Source organism: Fusarium falciforme, chromosome 5 (assembly GCF_026873545.1).
Source record: "Fusarium falciforme chromosome 5, complete sequence".
In the NCBI taxonomy this organism is placed as follows: Eukaryota; Fungi; Ascomycota; class Sordariomycetes; order Hypocreales; family Nectriaceae; genus Fusarium; species Fusarium falciforme.
The window spans coordinates 1,326,571-1,347,283 of record NC_070548.1 but is presented as its reverse complement, the minus strand read 5'-3'; the positions used below and the strand labels follow the sequence as shown (position 1 = coordinate 1,347,283).

At 53.4% G+C, this 20,713-nt stretch overlaps 5 protein-coding genes across 5 annotated transcripts; 3 read left to right on the top strand and 2 right to left on the bottom strand.

The window, feature by feature from the left end:
* Positions 1-515: 515 nt before the first annotated feature.
* Positions 516-3,658, top strand: NCS54_00666100 (UDENN FLCN/SMCR8-type domain-containing protein; the record flags this gene model as incomplete). The annotated part of the gene is made up of 2 exons (XM_053152110.1): positions 516-1,049; positions 2,258-3,658. Exons 1-2 carry the CDS (start codon positions 1,038-1,040, stop codon positions 3,656-3,658), a joined length of 1,413 nt encoding a protein of 470 aa, XP_053008085.1. The 5' UTR covers positions 516-1,037.
* Positions 3,659-5,084: 1,426 nt separating this feature from the next.
* Positions 5,085-6,523, bottom strand: NCS54_00666000 (26S protease regulatory subunit 6B; the record flags this gene model as incomplete). The annotated part of the gene is made up of 4 exons (XM_053152109.1): positions 5,085-6,054; positions 6,114-6,212; positions 6,270-6,311; positions 6,369-6,523. 4 exons carry the CDS (start codon positions 6,521-6,523, stop codon positions 5,085-5,087), a joined length of 1,266 nt encoding a protein of 421 aa, XP_053008084.1.
* Positions 6,524-7,511: 988 nt separating this feature from the next.
* NCS54_00665900 (Hypothetical protein) lies at positions 7,512-8,373 on the top strand (the record flags this gene model as incomplete). Its single annotated transcript, XM_053152108.1, has 4 exons — positions 7,512-7,902; positions 8,012-8,079; positions 8,156-8,198; positions 8,258-8,373. Exons 1-4 carry the CDS (start codon positions 7,740-7,742, stop codon positions 8,371-8,373), a joined length of 390 nt encoding a protein of 129 aa, XP_053008083.1. The 5' UTR covers positions 7,512-7,739.
* A 3,530-nt stretch (positions 8,374-11,903) lies between these two features.
* NCS54_00665800 (F-box domain-containing protein) lies at positions 11,904-14,519 on the top strand (the record flags this gene model as incomplete). The annotated part of the gene is made up of 5 exons (XM_053152107.1): positions 11,904-12,106; positions 12,153-13,368; positions 13,418-13,534; positions 13,582-14,133; positions 14,181-14,519. The coding sequence occupies 5 exons, from the start codon at positions 11,904-11,906 to the stop codon at positions 14,517-14,519; spliced, it is 2,427 nt and encodes an 808-aa protein (XP_053008082.1).
* Positions 14,520-17,493: 2,974 nt separating this feature from the next.
* On the bottom strand, positions 17,494-18,114 carry NCS54_00665700 (Hypothetical protein; the record flags this gene model as incomplete). Its single annotated transcript, XM_053152106.1, has 1 exon — positions 17,494-18,114. The coding sequence occupies one exon, from the start codon at positions 18,112-18,114 to the stop codon at positions 17,494-17,496; it is 621 nt and encodes a 206-aa protein (XP_053008081.1).
* Between the last annotated feature and the right edge of the window lie 2,599 nt (positions 18,115-20,713).

Genomic DNA, 20,713 nt, shown 5'->3' with positions numbered 1-20,713 from the left:
GAGAGCAAACACTCCTCCCCGAAAAACAAAAAGAAAAAAAAGAAACCGCCGACGGGATGGACTAACGAAAGGAGAGATCAATTCCAACCTACTTTGACTCCCCTTTCTCCTCATCATCTTCCATCTCATCTTCCCTCATCATCATCCCATCCCTTTTTCGTCTGCATCTCGAAAGGCTTGGTCCCAAACCTTGACCCGTCCGTCGTTTCCGTCGAATCGTCCGTCAGCTTCTCTTGGTCCCAACATCCAAAAAGTCTCATTCACGGTCTCTTAATTCTCCGAAGCTTCTCTTTTATCCTCTCGCGCCTCCAAACTCTCGCCCCGTAACCCGCGACTTTCCGCCGCCGACGACTTCCTCTCCGCTGGAACGAATCCTCTTCCACCATCCATCCTCCTCCCCCTCTTGGGTTTCCCCTCCCTCACTCATTTCTTAATTGCCCCTCTCTTGCGCCTGCTTGCTTGTGGATTCTTTCTTCTCCGGATCCCCCGCGCTCATTCGGTTTCTGTTAATAACATTCCCTCACATCGACCCTCCCGGTCCCGTCAAGACTTGCCTGGAGCAATCGCACGCTGTGTCTTTGGCGCACGTGCTGTGTGTCACCTATAACGGTCGAGCTTCCCCGGACTGGCCAGACCCGGGGCAAGCAGGTCAGGTCAAGCAAACAGCAACCGGACAAATAAGCAGCGCCCGAGCCCGCGCCAGCAAGCAAGCAATCAATCGAAGCACCGGGAATCTTCAGCAAGCAGCTACCCCTACAGCTACAGCTACTAGTAACTGCTGCGCCCTCCCTTTGACTTTCGCCCCCCTGCTCGTGCTCTCTTCTCCCCCCGACAATACATACCTACGGTACAGTACTTCAGCTGCCCGTCGTCGTGTCGCCCGAGCCCGTCTTCGCAGCTCCAGCTTACAGCTCGGCGTGCTGTGCTGTGTCTCGCTGTGCGATAAGACATACCCCTCCATATCTCGCATCCTCGTCCAATCGATAATCCCAAGCGTTCGTTGCGGTGCTGCGATTCGATCACCAAGGCGATACGTCATGACATACATTGTAAGTGTACAACACGAACCTTCCATCATGACCATCCTATTGTTGCCCACATGCCAATTCCTGCCACGTCCGACGTTGCACCCTCCACGCTCCTCGCTCCGCACTCTCTTCACTCCACGTTCCCATGTTGGGCTTGTTTGACCGACGCCCTGGTTCGGTGAGGGCATCACACGCCATGCCATGCCATGCCCTTAACATGGATGGATGTATGGCTGGATGTCTGAAGCCTTGTTCGACTGGCTCCCAGGAAACATCCCTGCCAAGCATATCGCGACGCAGCCTTTGTTTCTCTGCACCTGCTCAAACATGACCGTCCTGTTGGGTCCAGACCAGACACTCCGAGATCTTGATGCTCCCAGCATACCATATCCACATGTATCATATATCATGCCTCACCCCTACACTGGGCAACCATGTCTTGTCTCTCATCGACATTGCTTCTTGACATCGGCCTTTTTTCACTCGGCTTCCCTTGCTTCTGTCCCCCTTACCCTCCCTTCCTTGCCACACCCTCAAGCACCCCCGGCTGCCTGCCCGTCGACGGCCCGTCTGCCGTGCCTCCTAATGGCCCCCGAGCCGCCCGCTGTCTGACACGCACACACCCTCTATCCCATCCCACGCGCAAGCTTGTGCCCACACCCTTGCCCAGACACGAACAATACACAGGCGCACGCAGACATGCACATACGTCCACACCGCCTCGCCGCGCGACTCTGAGTCTCTGACTGCCCTGCCCTTGAACCGGCTCCTTCGATGCCTCGAGCAATCAAGTTCCTCCCCCTCGGAATCCCAACTCACCGAGTGCCACCTCACTTCCCTACTTCCAGCCCCATGACCTTGAGAGCGGCCCGTTGCCGAGATGAGGACGAGAGAGGGCAACCAAGACGAGACAAAGCAAAAGGACAAACAAGAGATATCTCTGCCTCTGCTCTGCCCAGCTATAATACCATACCATGCCTCCCACCACAACCCCTTTGCGACCCTTCCCGTCTACTCTATCCCTACACGGCTATCCCTGCAACACCTACAGCACCATAACGTCATGCTCTCTGATCTGAAATCACACCCCAAAACCATCCCTTTGTTGCTGTGATCACTGCCCCTTTAGCCATCTGCGCACTCTTGTTCTTTGACACCTGCTCTGCAGAGGCGCCGACTCGCCTCGGTTACACATGCGCAAGACACAACAGCTAATGTCATCTTTCCAGCTATGTCTTGCTCACTACTGCGACCTCCATGGCCCGACCCCTCTGATGGTCACTGAGGGCCTACCGGCGCCATGTACCATCTGCTGCGAGGATGGCATAGACACTGCCGATGCCCGACCCCGATCCAGCGCACATGCGACTGGACCCACGTCCCATTCCTCGGCCGCCCTCAACGACGCCTTGAGGAACCTCAACCTCTCCCGGAGCGCATCGGCACCGGCCTCTGAACATGATGCCCAGGCGCAGAGAGCCGCGCTGCTGCGAACCTCCAGCTCGGGCGCTGCCGCAACTCCGTCCGCCATCGATACTCCTCCCGATAGCCCGCGGCCGGTTCCGCCCCAACACCCCCGACGCGATTCGAGTTTCCGAAGAACCTATGACGAGACGGTTACGAAGAAGCAAGGTCCTTGCGAAAACTGCGCCATGACCCTGCCCAAGCAACAAGGGGGATCAAACAACATCCATTTCGCCAACAACGCTCGCGGACCGACCCTGCGCACACGCGCTCCAGCGGAACGGGTTTTTGGTGCTAGCGGCCAGGCGTCGCCTCCCAATTCCCAGCCGTCTAGTGATACCGATGGCGAGCGGGATGAGGGTCCCCGGGCGCGGACGAGGACGACTCCCTCTGTCAGTTCGCGGAACACCTCTCGCTCCAGCGGTAGCGCCGGTACGGGCAATTCGTCGGCAGCGGACCGAACTCCTTTCCACGTCCACTATGTCGACTATACCTCGACACACGATCCGGTCCTACCCGACTCCTTCTCCCTCATCCGCGCTTCATGTCTGCGTACTCTGTCGTTTGAAACGTTACCCCGGGCTCCTGCTACGGCCACACCCGTGTCACCCCTATCGGCGACTTCTCCGGCGTTTGTCACGACGCAGAGCGCCGGCTCGGCTGTCACGGGCGGCCCCATCTTTTTCGGTGATGCCCTGGCCGGGTACACGACGGCTTATATCTTCCGGATTCCCGATGTCCACGCGCGCGGCCACAAGCGCGTCTACGCCTTTCTGGCCCTGAGCACTCATAGGGAAAGACTTGCCATGAAGACATTTGCTGTGGTTTCGACGGCGTTCCGCGATCTGGCTACATGGATCCAGCAGCTCGCTGAAGCTGAGGCCGAACGGGCGGCCGAATCCTCGCCAATCGGCAGCAACATGTACGGGGGTGGCTATGCACCTCAGCAATCGGCTGTCGAGTCGGCTGGTGGCCCTGATCGCGGCGGAAGCAGCTTTCTGACAGGCGGCAGCGGGTTCACCCGAAGGATGGGAGGTGGCCCTGGTGCCTCGGCCCCCAAAGCCCGTGGCCTGGCGGAGATTGTCGGACGCCCCGACATCTTCTTTGACTTGCACAGCCGCTTTGTTCACCTCCTATTTGAAGTTGGTGTTACTCTGAGCTCGTAATGAGCAGCTCATGCCCACGGGCATGCTCTATACGTTTTTGTCCTTGGCTTGACCGACCAACCCCTTGACCTGGGCGATCCCTGGCATGTCACAATATCACATCGCTTATTGAGGGCCTCGGTTTGCTATAGGTTTCCCACAGCCTCACCATTATTTACTCTCACCTCCTTGACCAATCATTCTGGGCCGGGTGCACATCCGGTTCACATTTTTGAACCTGGCGTCTCCTGTCAGCTTTGGACCAAGATAACGAGGAGGACGCATGAGTAATGGTAATGGTAATGGCTAATGGGTAATGATGATGATGAGCAGCGACTGGCGAATAGCTGAAGTCGCCACAAGGCCTGTGGGCCTATCTTTGTTCTGTGCGTTGCAAATATTCGACGAGGTTTCTCTGGTTGCGCTGCGTCCACCTTTCCGCGAGACAGGGAAGAAAGATATACCCCAGCGGCCGACCCAGGCAAGAGCCTCGTGCGACTGTACTTTTACTTCTGAAAGGGTTACGCGGCGTTTCTCTCCCGGCTTTTCGTCTTCTTGGCCGGGACTTCTTCCCCAGTTTCAGCGTTGTTAGTTGCTTTGTTGCTCGTCCTTTTCTTTTCTTTCCACGGTTCAGACTCGCCACAGGGGGCGAATCAAAATAGACAGGCAGTTTAAAGGGAAAAACAAAACCAAGCGAAAGTTTGTGAGAAAAGCGGGAGTTTGGGACAAGTGTATTATGAAAGCGAAACCTGTTTTCTAGTCTTGATTCTCTCGCAGGGAATTTGCAGGAACAGGATGGAAAGGGATGATGGATGGATGGGTTGTATGTGAAGGGTTCTTTTTGGTTGGGGTTGATCAAGGGAAACGGTTCATAGATACCTTACAGCAAATATAGACAGGGTGTAACGGAATGGGAAAGCGAGTGCATTTTTTTTTTTCGTTCTAGATACCCGTTTTGTTGGGAGTTGATGTACCTTTTGGACAATTCAAGTATTTCATTGTGTCTATGTTGAGGTTGTCTATCTATCGTTGCTTTTGTTAATATGGTGAATGCCACCCAAGACTCTTGTTTTCTCTTTACCACAGTACCGTTCAACTTGTTCTTGATCAACCTGCTGTTGACGGTTTCCTAGGTTCCTAGTTTCGTAGGTAGTGATTACTAGGTGGATCTCTAATTCATGATCGCCGAGCAGTGTCATAAAAAGCACGAGACATCACAAAGAGCCCACACAAACAATTCTATGCCAAAACGACGAGATTCAGCGGCATTCCGCCTCGCTGGAAGTTGATTAAACCTATTCTATCCTCCAAGCCTACTCCTCGAAATCCTATGCCCGCCCCGTCCTCTGGCTTTTCCCTCGGTAGTTTCCCAGCACCGGTCCGGAAGATGAGATGCATGTTGTACAGTTGAGGAGACATACACGTGCGCGAAAACCATGTGACTTGTTTACTTGTAAAAGTCAAACTTGTTCTCGTCGCTGGTGCCCTTAACCTGGCTCGAGTAGGCGTCCTCGAGATCGCTCTGAATGATGTTGTAGCGGTTCTTGCGGACGGCGCGCAGACCGGCCTCCTGCATGATGGCGGCGATGACGGCACCGGAGAGGGGATCGTTGCGGACGATGAGGGAGTCGAGGTCGACCTCGGGGGCGAGGCTCATCTTGCCGGCGATGGTGCTGAAGATGAGACGGCGCTCACGTCGGTCGCGCAGGGAAGGGAATTCGATCTTTCGGTCGAGACGGCCGGGACGGAGGAGAGCGGGATCGAGGGTGTCGGCTCGGTTGGTGGCCATGATGACCTTGACGTTGGAGGTCTGGTCGAAACCATCCATCTGGTTGAGGAGTTCGAGCAGGATACGCTGCACCTCTCGGTCGGCACCGGTCTGGGCGTCGAAACGCTTGGTAGCAATGGCATCGATCTCGTCGATGAAGATGATGGCGGGTGAGTTCTCGCGGGCCATGCGGAAAACATCACGGACCATTCGTGGACCTTCACCGAGATACTTCTGGACAAACTCGGAGCCCACGACGCGGATGAAGTTGGCAGTAGTGGAGTTGGCAACAGCCTTTACCAGCATGGTCTTGCCGGTACCGGGAGGACCGTACAGCAGCACACCTCGGGGAGGGTCGATACCGATCTGCTTGTAGAGGTCGAAGTGTGTCAAGGGCAGCTCCACGGCCTCACGGATCTCCTGCTTCTGCATGTCCAGACCACCGACATCGGCATATGTCACATCCGGCTTCTCGTCGGCGCCCAGCATGGCAATAGAGGAATCGGCCTCGGGAGGGAGAATGTCGACGAGGGCATTGGAGTGTCGGTGGAGGGCGACCGAGGAGGAAGCCTTGAGCTTTTCGCGGTCAAGGGTGGAGAGGATTCTGACGACATAGTTGGAGCCGGTGCTCGATTGGACGATACCAGTACTTGAGAAGGCACATGGTTAGCTTGTGGATGCATGCCATATAGCTGGTAATAGACATACTTTTGGTCGATAGCCTCCATAAACTGGCCGATGACGAGGGGCACACTCTGAATTCGCTTGATCTCTTCTTGAGCTCGCACCAGCTCGCGCTTCAAACTCCTGCAAGGTGTTAGAATGTCTCGAGAGAAATGGCATGGGATTTCCCAGTCTGCGTACCTTTGCTCATCCTTGATGTACTCTTCTTGCAACTGGATATACCTGAACGAAAGCAATCAGCCCCCGCAACTCCATGATCTATACTGCCGGGTTCCATACTCTAGTTGCCTCTGAAGCTTCTTGAGGTTCGCATAATCGTCTCCGCCGTCGGTTGATACGCCCTCAAAGTTGTCAATGGTAGGGATGGTCGAGTGCGCGGTCCTCTTGTGAGGCGGGACCTGGTTTGCCGGGTTTTCGACAGCGGCGTCACCCATGTTTGCGCTTTGGCTGTGTCGAGAGGTTGTGCGAGGGTAAATACGAATAGACCAGATATAGGGATGCGCGCAGATGCTGGTATGCGATCGTCGTCGGGGGGGGATGGAGTGTCGTCGTCGTTGAGAGATGGAGCTGCTTCGAGATGATGCCAGGCGCCAGCAACGACGACGACGACAATGGAAGCTAAGGTCACCTAGCGCGTAGAGGGGCTTAGTCATCGACCATTGAGCTTGGAGCTCTGGGCCCAGCACGTGACCAAACGACGTCAAACAGCCCGTCCATCAAGGCCCCATCCCTGGCAGCGTTGATTGGTCCACGAGCCTCAACTCACGCAGGGCGAGGTGGATCGAGCGCTGCAAGGCTCCAGGCTCCAACACCCCCAATGCGTGATTTGGGAAATATGATTGGCCGATTATCGGAGTATGGCTGGCCTCCACGATGCGTGGGGACCCTGGAGGACGCTGGGTACAAAGGAGCTACAGTGGGAACCCGGCCTCTGTACTTTGACGCTTGACCTTCTGAGGCTCTGGCTCAGCAGACGGAGCCCCGGGGAGTGCCTTGGCGGGTTGCTCGACGGACGATAGGCTGATACCTGCTACGATAAGGCCCCGCGATGCTCGGTGAGGGAGGATTGATTGATTCACATGGAGCTTTGTTGGGGAGATGAGGTGTTTGACACGGGGGACAAGGGAGATGAAGATCAAGGCCATAAATGAATGAATGATTCAAGGTACCGTCATGAGGCGTCTCAGGTAAAGCGAGGTACCTCTCGTCCAAGACAGCCTAGACAAGACCCCGACAATGGCCTTCCCTTTCCCCTCTTGCGGCGCTGTGACTGTGGCTTATCGGCGTCGGGTCACTCGCCTGTCACGGGATGATGCGGCAGTGATTCACTGGTCGTTGGCCGACAAGTCACCCGTCACTTGCATTTCGAAACCACCTTCTACCGTTGCTTGTAAACCTAACCTCGCCATCTTCCGACCTCCATCTTCACTTTGTCCTCCCTTTTCATTTCCTTCCCTCTCCTCTCCCAAAGTCTCTTGGGTCTCGTCGTCCACTCCGCCTTTATACATACGGCCTCCTTCTTGCGTCATCCCACTCACCAGAGAGCCAGCTCACTCCTCATTGTCCGCCAGCCTACTTGGCCGACCTTCGTCACACACAGTGCCCCTCGTTTCGTCTCGGCCTGTTCAGCTGCCCTCACGACCTCGTACCATGTCTTCATCCATCGCCATTCCCGCGGGCCCTTCGGCCACGCCCTCATACCACAAGGGCACCGCTTCCTCTTCCAACAGCCCGTACTCGAGCTCGCCCTCGTCATCCCCGCCTTCGGCCGGCAAGCACAAGGCCCTGCACAACCGCCGCCCGAGCCTCCTGAGTACGTTGAATGCACCCTCCCCACCTGACGTGACTGTAGCGGCGATGATACGATTGCCTTCCGAGACACCCACAAGACTGTCTGCCTTGACATTGCTGACATGATTTAGGCTCTTCTCTCTCCAAGCAAGAATGCACCGTCATTAACATCGGCGAGCCGGACGGCCCTCCTCGGCTGGTAAGTGACTCGATCCCGTCGCTCTCCGGTCTTCGGGGCATCTGACTCCGGCAACTTCTAACACTGCTTGCCATAGATCTCCTACCTCTCCTCTAGCCAGGGCTTCGCCTGGAATCCTGGTATGCTTCGCTGACGTCGTGAATGTGGCCCACCCAGGCATGAGCTAACGACTCTACAGAGATCTTCCTCCCTTCGTACATCGACTGCGACTACGTTCCCCTCGAGAATCGCCGAGACCCCGTTCACGAGATCTTCCTCACTGACGAGGAGTCTAAGAACATGCTGCCGCATTAAACAGCATATCCATATTCACTCACGCTTACCCGGACCGACCGCACGACGATTTAGACATTTCCTTCTCACGAGATTCCCGGTTTTACGCTAGCTCTTTATTCTTCGACTACACACATTCTTACGGCGTCTCTGGTTCCGCGGTTTTCTTACCTCCTCGTTAGGAAAGGGCTTTGTTCCCCAGCTTACCGACAAACATGGATTGTCGGCACTGTTTGACGGAGTATTCGGGATATGGAATCCCTGGTCAATTGACTTGACAGCCTCCCTTTCGGGGATTGGCTTTGGCGGAGTATCACAGACATGGCGGAGCATTCATGACTCTTAGGCAGTCAGCATATCTTATCTACCTGGTGGACTGGGCCGGACCGGACCGGGCTTGGGAATCGGAGGGTAGATGCCTGGTTTCGCAGGTTTTCAGGAGGGTGTTCTTTTCTCAGATGGGCCTTGACTTCAGACTGCTTGCCTCTTTTCTTTCATGGGTTTTCTGTTATTGTGGCTGGACTTTCTTTGGGACGGTGGCGTTGTGGTTCGACGGTGTTTGTTAACTCTCCTCAATTTACCCTGGTTCTACACGAAATCGGACCCTCAAGCATACCGAGCATACCTGGCGGTGGGTGGATTGGGACTGGGGACTAATTACCGACGGCCGACGGCCGAGATGAGCCGGCCCGCCTCCGACAGCCCCTCCGGCCGGAACCGAGTTGGTACTGTATGGGGCCGGGGGTGCTGACGTCAATTGTTGACGAGCGAGCAATTGTCATTGACGTGTTATGTCGATATCTCGCTCCGCCTTGGCTCGTTCAAGTGGTAGATTTACGTAGTGGTCATATCTGCTGTATAAAAAACTCAACTTTCCATTTCCTTGGGATTTTTAGTGGTTTCTGGCCGGTCTCATCGAGAATGGAGACGTGAGTGTGTGATTCACATTTGAAGGCTGTTGAGCAAGGGGGCCATCCAATCAGAAGTCGAGCATCCTATCACCATTTGATTGCGATGTTGATCTCATAGGACGACCAACCGCCTCACTCTCGGATAGGTAAATTGAAAATAATCCCGACGTTCTAGATCGGGCTTGTCTTTGTTCAAACAAACTCCGCCCGTCTCAATTATCCCATGTTAAACAAACACCTCATGGCTTCTCTATCCCAGCTGCTTGTGAACCAAGTTTGCCCTGACAAAACCCGCTCTCCTAAAATTTCCAGAATTAATAGATGAGGACTTGGGCGAAATTTATAGGGTAACCAACCACGTTATGGATTGTGTTGGCCGAGGTCGCAAGGAGCGAGGGGGTTGCCTCCGGTAAAAAAAAAAAAAAAAAAAGCTTGAGGTGAACGGCCACCAAGCATTTTGATGAACATGTTGGGTAGTGAGGGTCTGGAAGGGGGATCAAAAGGCGGTATTTCAACAGCCAGCGACTAGGAATTGAACTCCCTTCACGAAAAGGATCGAACCATGATGTGATCGGGGGTAAAGTTTGTGTGCTGAGGCTTTTGTTGTCGACGAGGGTGCAGCCTGAGCGAAGGTCCTAGTTGATGAACATGGCTAGACCGTAGTTCCTGGGCGAAAATTCTCAGGGCTGTGTTTAAAGGACCAGACTGATTTGACGGATTATGATTTGATGCGGGTTCCTGGTGAAGATAGAGGCCATGGCCTAAAGGGCGTGTCTGATGAGGACTACTGATAAATGGAGACTCGAGGTTTAGTGCATCGTCTTCCCAATTGTAATTTAGATACGGGTTCTATCATGTCTTGGTCGGTGACTATCTAAATGATGCTTATCTTCTGTTGAATGCAGTAATAACCTTAGACGGTGATTGGGATGAGGTTCCCATAACTCTTGGCCAACGTTAACCAGAACGATGATTTTCTTGAAGCTGGCATGTGAACATGGTATACTCGTAGACAATAGCCAGGTAGGCACTCATTCATAGTTGGCAGCGACTGAGTTTGATTAATCCAGCTCGGAATGCTGTTCTCCCCAAAGCATAGACTCGACAGCTGTTTTTCCCTCCTCAAATCCTTGACGGACCAGAGAAAACATCCTTTCTACTAAGCTGATCCCAGGGATGCCCATCTCCAAGATAGCCTTGCCAGGGTCACCCGGGCGAACATGTAGCAAGATATGTAGTCTTTTGCGACATATTGGTGGGCGGTGTCGACATAGCAGTTGCCCTTTGCTGGTCAAGCAGGACCATACCTCCTTGGCGTATTGGCGGTTGTTCTCGGTTTGAGGGGGGTCGGAGAAGAATATCTCCAGTTCGGGGCAAGGTTCGGCTTTTGTTTCTTCCCTCCCTTTTTTGCAAGTATAGCAGGATGGGATCTCTCTTCTCCCACAAGCATAGCAAGGCCGGGACCCTCTCCTCTCGCACTCATAGCAGGATCGCGTCCCCCTTCTCTCACAAACATAGCATCGGGTCTCCCTTTTCCCGCAAGCATAGCAGAACTGAGTCTCCCTTCTTCTGTCGCGAGTATAGCAGGGCTGCCTGTCCGAGCAGCACTGGTGATGGCAGCAGGGGCAATGGCCACGACGTTTTGACCCGATACCGGCGTTGCTATTGAGCTGTCCGTATTGTGGCGTGTGTGATGAAGGAGCCGTACGTGAGGGAAGAGTCGTGTCTGAGGAAAGAGTGGCCTCTGCGAGTCGAGAATTCTCAGCAGACCCATCGCGCCCATTGTTTCTCTGCTGACGAGAAGAGAAAATTTCGAGTGATGACTTGGTCTTTCCCGCTGCTTCCAGTTTCTGCCGGCATTTTTTGCACAATCGACCCAAAATCCGGCACTTTAGACAAAGATTTTCTGGAGCATCGGTAGCTTCATCGTCGTCAACGATTGCTCTAAAAGTATCATAGTGTAAGGAGTCCATGGCTTCTCTCCTAGCCTATTCAGATGCGGTAGAGGTGGATGTAATGGAAGGAAATCGTGTCGAGAATATGCGATAATGACTTAAGGGTAGTGATCAGTAACTGACTTTTGAGGTGAGGATGATACTCCTTATAAAAACATCTGGGCATTTAGCCTTTTGCAAATGTGTCATGTCAGTCTCCCTGAAGTTTGTTCTCTGCATGCTTTCGTAAGATGCATCATGCTTTGAGGAAACTTTCTTGCTGCCTTGTAGTTTGTTGCTTTTATTTCAGGTGGTCAGTCACCCTTTGACCCCGAGGAGATATATATCTCTTCGAATCATGAGGCTGACAAGGGATAAATGATGATAATGCGCCTGTTGGTTGTGGTTAGTCGTGATGTCGATGGGCCAAGGTACGAATATTCACGCAAATGAGCACACTGGGGAAATGATGTGCACAACCAACCGTATCTGCCTCCTAGGCAGCGAATCCATGCCCTGTTAGGATAACGTAACGCCAAGCGGCACAGCAAGAAACCCCGTCGTTGTTGGTAGTTGAATGCTCCATTTCTCATACCACTCGGTAAAGTGGCCGGGGTAAGAGGAATACAAATAGTGTTGATTGTCTTTCTCGATGCGGGGCCAAAGTAATTCATCTACTCTCCCCTCTACCACCACATCCCTCGACATGGGCGACTGGGATACCTTTTGTTCCATCTGTGGCGCTGCAACCGCCGAGGTTCACGTCGGACCCAAAGGTCAACCTGAAGACGACGGCGATGTGTATATCGAGAACAAGTATGATGAGGATATTATCGGAAACGAGGATATGGAGTGGTTCCAGAAAGCCAGTCTCCTCGGCTTCAACCCTAACTCTCGGGGAGCCACCAAGTGAGGAAACTTTCACGCTGCGACTTAGTTCATACTGACCAGACAGATACTACGTGACCGGTGCTGGAAGATACGCGTGCTCCGGCGACTTTGATATAAGGTCAGATGATGGGTCCGAGGCAGATTCTGCCACTGAAGACTTTGATTTTGCCGACCTCCGAACCTGGGGCGAATGCGACGACATCAAGCGTGTGTTTCCCTTCCACAGGCAATGCTACAAGCTTCTCGCCCGTGTCCTCACCGGGTCAAAGAACACACGCGAGATCAATAGGGCAGTCCTCTTCAAAGTCTTTGGCGACTCAGTGTCGGAAGAGCGCAGATGTTACATCAACCTGGACTACGGCGATGCCGAGGAGGGCCACGACCAGTCGTGGCAGGCCGTGCCAGGCTACGAGTACACGGTCATCAACCCGGGACGGAGAGAGTCCCTAGTTGGCGACATCTTCGAGGTTATCAGGCACGACAAGTTTGCAGAGACACCCTCGAGTTTGCATCTGGGACACAGAGTAAGATGTGATCCCTTTCAGCAAATACCCGAGTCGCTTCTCCGTGACATATTGGACCATCTCGACAACGAATCTGTGCTCAACTTGTGCCGAGCATCCTGGGGAATATTTGATTTGACCAGATATAACCGGGGCTTTTGGGAAAGCCGTATCCGCAACTATATGCCCTACTTTGAGGAGCTGGGTGACACTATTTCCACAAGGCGCGAGTCTCTTGGAAGCCAAGACCTCAGAAAGATCCTGCTGTGGGCAGAGGAGGCTTCGAAACCCAGGGTTGGGATTTCAGGCTTTCTGATGGCTGTGGCAAACCGTCGGAGAATCTGGGGGGTGTGCGAACAGATTGCACGCCGGTATCATGCGGAATGTCCTGATCTCGACTCGGAGACGAGCTGCGAGATGGAGTCAATTGCCGTGGGCAACAAGATGCATTTTGTCGGGTTCAACGACAAGGCAGTCTTTGATACAATGCGGTCGTACTGGATTCGGTCCTGGGATGAATACGATGCAGACCGGCCTTGGACGCTCAAGACATTTTGGAACTCTGACTGGGATATGACCGGGATATCCGTGAGCTTTGGAGATGAAGAACCTAGGATGTTTGGAAAACGAGGCACGGAAGAGGGTGCCTGGGAAACCTCGAAAGAGGTGGCGCCGGAAACATGGCTCCGTGGCTTCGTCTTTCATCTTCGCCCGGCCAATTCCCTCTTGAAATGGGAGGATGCGTCGTGGAACAATATCAGTGTCAAGGGAATCACGGTACGTCATGCTAGATCCAATCGAAGAATGAAACTAACGGTCCAACTAGATTTACTTTTACGGCGCTTTCCCAGTTACCTATGGTGATACTGGTGATTCTTTGATGCAACGGCCGCTATTCGCCGCCGAGGATATGGTCATTGTGGGCGTCGAAGGCCAACTCGCCGTAATAATATGCGCCAACTTGCCAGAATCTCGCTAAAATTGGAATAGAAACAGGAAAAAGAAGACGTTACTCCCTGGATCTTGCGGTTCGGCCTCCTGCAGGCGTACCCCGGCGATGAGGAAAAGCCAGACCCGGGCTACTATCCTGAAGTCGGTGACGAAGAGCAGATGAGCTGGAGCAGTGCGTCTCTAGCCCTCCTCGACGAGCCTAGCTGGGAGTCGGAGACTTTAAAGTTCGTATATGACAGCTTTGATAGGGTTGAGGACACCACCGTCGAGTGTGAACACATACCGATGAGGATCCTGATGCTGGGGAACCGTTCAAACGAGCTTGCAAATATTCGGAGCATTTCTGCTTGTATCAACAGCAAGTGTATTCGTGAGCGTGACAACAAAAAGTATTTCGACAACGCAGTCACCAACATGCGGGTCTCGTTCACGGATGGCCAGCAGACTCGCGCCATGAGGGAGGTTGATGACGATGGGTCCTCGTGGCTAGAGGAGAACTGGGATGAGTTTGAGATTGACGGACCGGGAGGTGAGATTATCGAAGAGATCGGCTGGATCAAGTCGTATGGCGGATGCCCCCAACACCTCCATGTGAGTTTCATGAACCACCCGGTTTAACTTGCTAACTCATCTTGAAGCTTCGAACGAACCGAAACCGTACCGTGTTGTTTGCCGCAGACACTCTTGTCGGCGAGAACGACTCCAACACCAGAATCAAGCTGTCCGGGGGGACTGCGGACAATCGCATGAAAGTTATCAAGGCGGAAGAAGGGGACGTGATTGTTGGCATCGTCATGGGCTTTGGATATCGAGAGTCGGGTTGGTTGAATGAATCAGACAGGGAAGAGTTTGGTACGAGGCCTTGGACGTATGAAACTTTTCAGAAGAGGTCTAAGTTTAAGCTGTTTAGTTACTTTAGTTTTGTGGGAGCTTTGACGATGGCTAAGGATGCTTGCTTCGCATCTGGGGGCTGTTGAATCGGCATGTCATTCGGATTTATTCAGTTTGCTTTTTGGGACGAAGTATTTGGCTTTGGTCAGATGCTAGAAAGCCAATGGTTTAGAAATTTTTTTCAACAAGCTTGGGCAAGATCACAACCAGCCGGTGGATATACTTGAATAAGCCTGACGCATTGTGGGAGTGTATACTTGTGCTCAGCTCCAACTTGTTTGTTTTCAAATAGACAACATCGATACTGGCCCTTGAGAACTCTGGTTGAGTAGTCACTATTCAGCGCAAGAACCCCACGGCATCTCAAATGGTTCATACCTAGCAGTATTCTCGATCTGTTATATTCTCTCGGGTAATTTCAGGTCCAGGGCGTGGATTGAGTTACCCCTTTCCACTCAAAAGGCCCCGATTCTGATCCCCAACATCGAGTCGGCCTCTAGCATGCACTCGCATTCCCCCTCCAATCACATCATGCGTCCACCCTTGAAATCTGCCTTACGTGGTTCGCATGAGGCTGCAGGTTGTCAACCCCGCTCACCTTCATGAGCCAAGACTCGGCTGAGGGAAATGTCAGCTCTTCACGTCGCTGAGCGATTACTCTCTTCCATTCACTGTCCAGTCCATCTGCTTGAGACAGACATTGCTCTAGCTTACCGCCTACCAAAGAAAACTCCTATCAGCATATCCATCGCCGAGATGAGGCTACTCGATACCTCATCGTACGAACTTACCGAGTTTCTTGGGGACAAAATCCCGCCGTATGTGATCCTGAGCCACACATGGGGAGATGAGGAGGTTCTCTTCCTAGATATCCAGAGCAAGACAGCACAGTCGAAAGGGGGCCATGATAAGTTGGTTGGCTGCTGTCGAAAAGCAGCCGAGGATGGCTTTAAGTGGGTGTGGATTGACACTTGCTGTATCGACAAGTCTAGTAGCGCCGAGCTATCCGAGGCTATTAACTCCATGCACCAATGGTATAGGGACTCGGTAATATGCTACGCCTACTTGGAAGATGTGATGGAAGTCCTACCGACGCCAGGCATGAACTCGAAGTATTTCACGGAAAGTCGATGGTTCACGAGAGGCTGGACGCTGCAGGAATTGATAGCCCCTCGGACGGTTGAGTTCTACACATTGGACTGGGAAGAGATCGGTACAAAGACGAGCCTCGATGAAGAAATCGTGGCCGCCACCGGGATACCAGCTGATATACTACGCGGCAAAAACGTGTCGACACGTACCGTTGCCGAACGCATGTCATGGGCGTCGAAGAGGCAGACGACGAGGAGAGAAGACATGGCATACTGTTTGATGGGATTGTTCCAAATCAATATGCCGCTGCTTTACGGCGAGGGAGACAAGTCTTTTATGCGACTACAAGAGCAAATCCTCAGGCAGGAGGAGGACTACAGCATCTTGGCATGGACACCTCAAAAGAGCTATGACTGGACGGCCTTGATGGGCTGCCTGGCCTCATCGCCCTCCCAGTTCGGAACCGTGGTCCCCAAGAGACTACCATCGACTCAGTTTGACAAGTGGGTAATGGTACTGCAACTCAGCGGCAGAGCAGCTGAGGCTACCAACGGTAATATCAAGTCTTTCTCCGACACAGTAGAGTCCCGTCCTATGGAAACAAAGAGCTACGAGCGTTTCCGTAAAGCTAGACTCGACCAATATACAATGCCTAAGGACCCTCCACAGCTCACGGCCCGCGGGTTGCGCATCAGCCTCCCTATCAGACACATCATCCTTCGTGCAGGGTCGGGCCAGGTGCCTTTGCAGTTGGCATGGATATACTACGAGGTGGACGAGCGGTTGGTCTGTGTGTTCCTGGAACCTGTTATGACGGGCCCGACTAGCACCTTGCTAGGTTACCGTCGCCGTGGCTGATTGGCGTGGACAAGTTCCTCCTGCCCGAGTTTGAGTTGACTGAGGTAGTTTTACTTCCCAGCGGATCTTTTGATATGACCTCAGGGCTGCCCTTACGAAGGGATCCCGTGAGGATGTCTGGGGTGCCGAGTTCAGAATGGCTGCCGAGTTCAGCATGGCTGCCTCTGGAGCTGTCGCCGGCTGCAGGGTATGGCGCATGTGTCGTCTCAGGGTACCCCAAATATCGATGGAAACAGGACGGATTTTACTTCAACGGCAGTGACAACGACTGTGAAGTGTTACTGATAGAGTGCACACACAGTGGACAGGATCCTACTGCACGCTTCGAAGTAAGCTTGGGTGTGCTGGATGGAAGCCTATGGTGTTCGATCAAGGAGGTGTCCGGACCAAGGACGATGAACGAAGCCGAGGGCGATTGAAGATCTGGAGAAAGCATATCTCAAGTTAAGGGGCCTGTCCGAAGCGTACGAGCCTTCTACAATCTCAGATCGTGCAGTGAAGCCATCGATCAACATTCCAGGGATGGTGGTCTCGGCGGCGATCCGCCCAAGGCCGCAGAACAGGCAGGGAACGTCACAGTTCATTCTCCGCGCGACTGTGGGTGAGTTGGCAAGTCGTGAGGGTTGGGCCTAAGTGTATGCAAGGCAAGAGATAGCAAGGTTAGAAGGCTAGACTGGGACGAGGCTTTGATAGGCGGTGTGACACAGCCTGGCCGCAGATACGGCCAACAGACATCACCTGAGGAGTTGGGTAGGAATGAGGGAATATCTCGACACTAGCGGAGTAGATACGATAGACCCAGGTATCTGATGGGTTGCATTGCAGAGGTGATCACTGAAAGACACTTTCACCAAGAGACACGAGGAGAGACATTTGGTGAACCAGTTGGTGATGAACTTTATTAATTAACATCTATGCACTCTATCCAGAGACATGTATGTGCAAGACTACATATGTAAATGTATAGAAATGAATTATATACCCAGTTGATCCGTTACATGCAAAGTCCATCGTTTTTGTTTGATTATGGTATTAATGAACCAAGAGGCTCACATCATCATCATCGCTTCATCAGGGGAGATAGAGAGATAGAGATGAGAGGTAAGGCGCTTAGAACAGGGCAATGGCACCAATGGCAGCCAGGAGACCGGCGGGAGCGAAGCGGCCGGCAGCGTTGACGACGACGGCGGGTCCAGACTCGGCGGGGGTCTCGGGGGTGGAGCCGGTGCCGGTAGGAGCCACGGGGACGGGAGCCTCGCCAGTGGGCTTGACGGGGACGGGGCCTTCGCCGGTGGGCTTGACGGGAGCAGGACCGGTGGGAGCAGGACCAGTGTGAGACTTGGTGACGGTGCAGGGGCAGTCAGTCACGGTCAGGGTGGTGGGCTCAGTGACGGTGTAGGTCTTGTTGTTGAAGGTCAGGGTGGTGGGCTCAGGGCAGTAGGTGGTGAGCTTGGTGACGACCTCGGTGGTGTAGACGGGCTTGGGAGGCTGGTAGGTGGGCTTGAGAGGGTGGCTGACAGTGCAGGGGCAGTCAGTGATGGTCAGGGTGGTGGCCTCGGTGATGGTGTAGGTCTTGTCCTGGTAGGTCAGGGTGGTGGGAGCCGGGCAGTAGGTGGTGTAGGCGGTGACGACCTCGGTGGTGTACTGGGTGCCGTTGCCGTAGCCGTAGTGGGGAGAGGCCATGGCAGCTCCAACGAGGAGGCCGGCGACGGTAGCACGAGTGAAACCCATTGTGACTGGTTTGGTGTTTTTGGTTTGGTTGAGTTTGGTTGGTTTTGGTTGCAAAAACAAGTATTAAGTGCAAAGTGCAGCAAGCAGTAGTAACGACTGTAGCGAGTGTAGTTGTCAGAGCAGAGCTGAGGAGGGTAAGGGAAGGTGGGAAGAGGCTGAGGGTTTTTATGTCTTTCTTCTCAGGCTCGGGCTGACTCTTCTGACTCTCTGACGGTTGTGTGTTGTGTTGTCCGTCCATCGAGATGCGGCATGGGGCTGGGTGGACCGTGTGGACATGGCCCCAATACGAGGGAATTTCCCTCTTCACGCAGTAGTGCACCCATTATGAGATCATGACTAGATCTACCGGGGTATGCTAAGCTGATTCTGGGCAACGGCACCTTTGGAATAAGCAGACAAGGCGGCGCGACGATTGGGTCCTTGCTCCACAGCGCGTAGCTGCGCAAACTGCAAGGCACGTCTAGACGACCACCAACCCCTCAACCCTGGCAGGGCAGCAGGCAGCACGCTGCGGGCGGGCTCCTTTACCCCTGTCAGCACTCTGCCCTGGCGGGTTTCCGTCTGACTCTTGGGTGTCTGCCCTGGCAGCTTAGCTCTTCAGGCTCTTCATCGGCTCAAGTCGCAAAATACGAGGCGAGGAGGGGCCGACCATTGACAGGCAGATTCGATCTCCGCCCCTCCTCCCAGCCCAGCCGCCCCTGTCAGCCTTCTTACCCCCCCTTCACCACACACACTCACACTCTTCTTATCTTGACTTATCAGAGAGCGCGAATATCCAATGCCCGCTCGACACCGCTCCAGGTTTTCGACGAGGTTGGTGATTGGATCGACCAGATGTGATTGAGGCAGCATGAAAGTGTGACAGGGGGGTAGTCTATACGAGCTATCCAAGCGACAAAGCGGGCAACGTTGCTTTGGGTTTTTGCTCTGCTGGCATGGCAATCAACCAACACACACAGCTGGGGTGGAGGAGAACGGAACTAGGGGGGGACCCAGAAATTCCCTTCCGAGTTTGCCGTGGCAAGACCATGGCTTTTTTTCTCCCTCCCTCACACTTCTTCGGTACCTGCGTCGGGTTGGGTCTCCACGTGCCAGGGAGCCAATCCCGTATTCTGGGGAGGGAGGGGGATCATCCGAACAGGTTTTTGCTTGGTGAGAAGTGCGAGACGTCGGACGCTCGGGGAGCCCGCGAGTCGCCCAATGGCTTCCCTCGACCCCTGACGCTTGCAGTCAAGGGCTTGCATTGACAGGGGGACTGCAGGGCACAAGTCAGCAGCCAAGTCAGCAGTAATGCAGAGGCGGTCACACAGAAGCAGAAACCTGCAGATTCTGTCTGTCAAGGTTCTGAGTCCTCTGTCTCTCAGCTGGTGTCCATCATTTACCCCATTGGGTTGTCTCTCTGCACTTCTGTCTCTCTTCCGGGCCCGGTTTTCTTGTCTTTCTCTTATCAAACCGCTTCTTCATTCTGCCTGGCCGACGCCCAAAAAGAAAAATAAGCTTCAATCCTATTCCGTGTTAGCTTCTGTGGTAGCCGTTTTCTTCCAAGCGAGCCAAACTCTGACTCTTTCTGGCTTTGAGCTTGACAGGCATTTTGTCCGCCTTGGCTGCCGCCCGCCCGCTTTCTCGGCTCTGAGCGAAATAAACAGACGAGGCCAAAAATAAACAAATCAATGACAACAGAGTTCGTAAACTGAAATTACATTCCTCCGACAGGTTGTCTCTACCCGACCAAGCTAGCTAGCTAGCTAGCTAGCTACTGTACGGCTACAAGGCTGTCACATCAGATCAGATCAGGCAACTTGACCATGTCCTTATCGGTCGGCAACTACTGTACCGGGCAAGTCCTAGTCCTCCTAGTCGGCCGCCGCCCGCAAGCCAAGGCAGGGAGAAGCAAGCGCCTGTAACTGCAACACAACGATCCTCTACTACGGCTACTACTGCACCATCTGTCAAGTTTATCAATCTCACCCAATTAAACTCTACATGGCGTTCCCCTCTCTTATGTCAGACCAATTTCCACAATCGGCGTCAACTTGCAAAGGATACGAAAAAGAAAAGATGCCGATTTTGCCTGCCTTGTACCTACAGTACATACATCCGAAATATGCGTGCCCCTGACTGACTGATGAACTCCGTATGATCCCCGCTTACATGCCTTGCCAAGGGGGAGGCAAAAAAGCCATGGACGGAGATCAGGGGTACATACACATATCCATCGAACGTGCAGCGGCATCCCATCTCATGCATTGATCGTGTAGACTAATTATAGAGTGAGGTGAGGACTGACTGACAAATGATCTTTGTCATCTACCGACTCCGACTCTTGCTCCGATGTAAGGGAGAGAACATACAGCAACAAATTTACCGGAATTACTGTAAACAAACCCTTGGACCGAGGCCCCGAGTCTCACCACGTTTCACGGCTAAACTCAAAAAAATTCTTCTCTCAACTGATGGAATGGCTGAGACTCCCGTCGTCGGGCTTTCTCATCTCCAAGCACCGGGTCGAATTTGCCAAAATGTGCCACAGGGGAACGAGGCGTCGCTGCCACTGTTTCAGCCCCCCTCTAAAAGTCTTCGGAGCTGGAACAACCCGTCC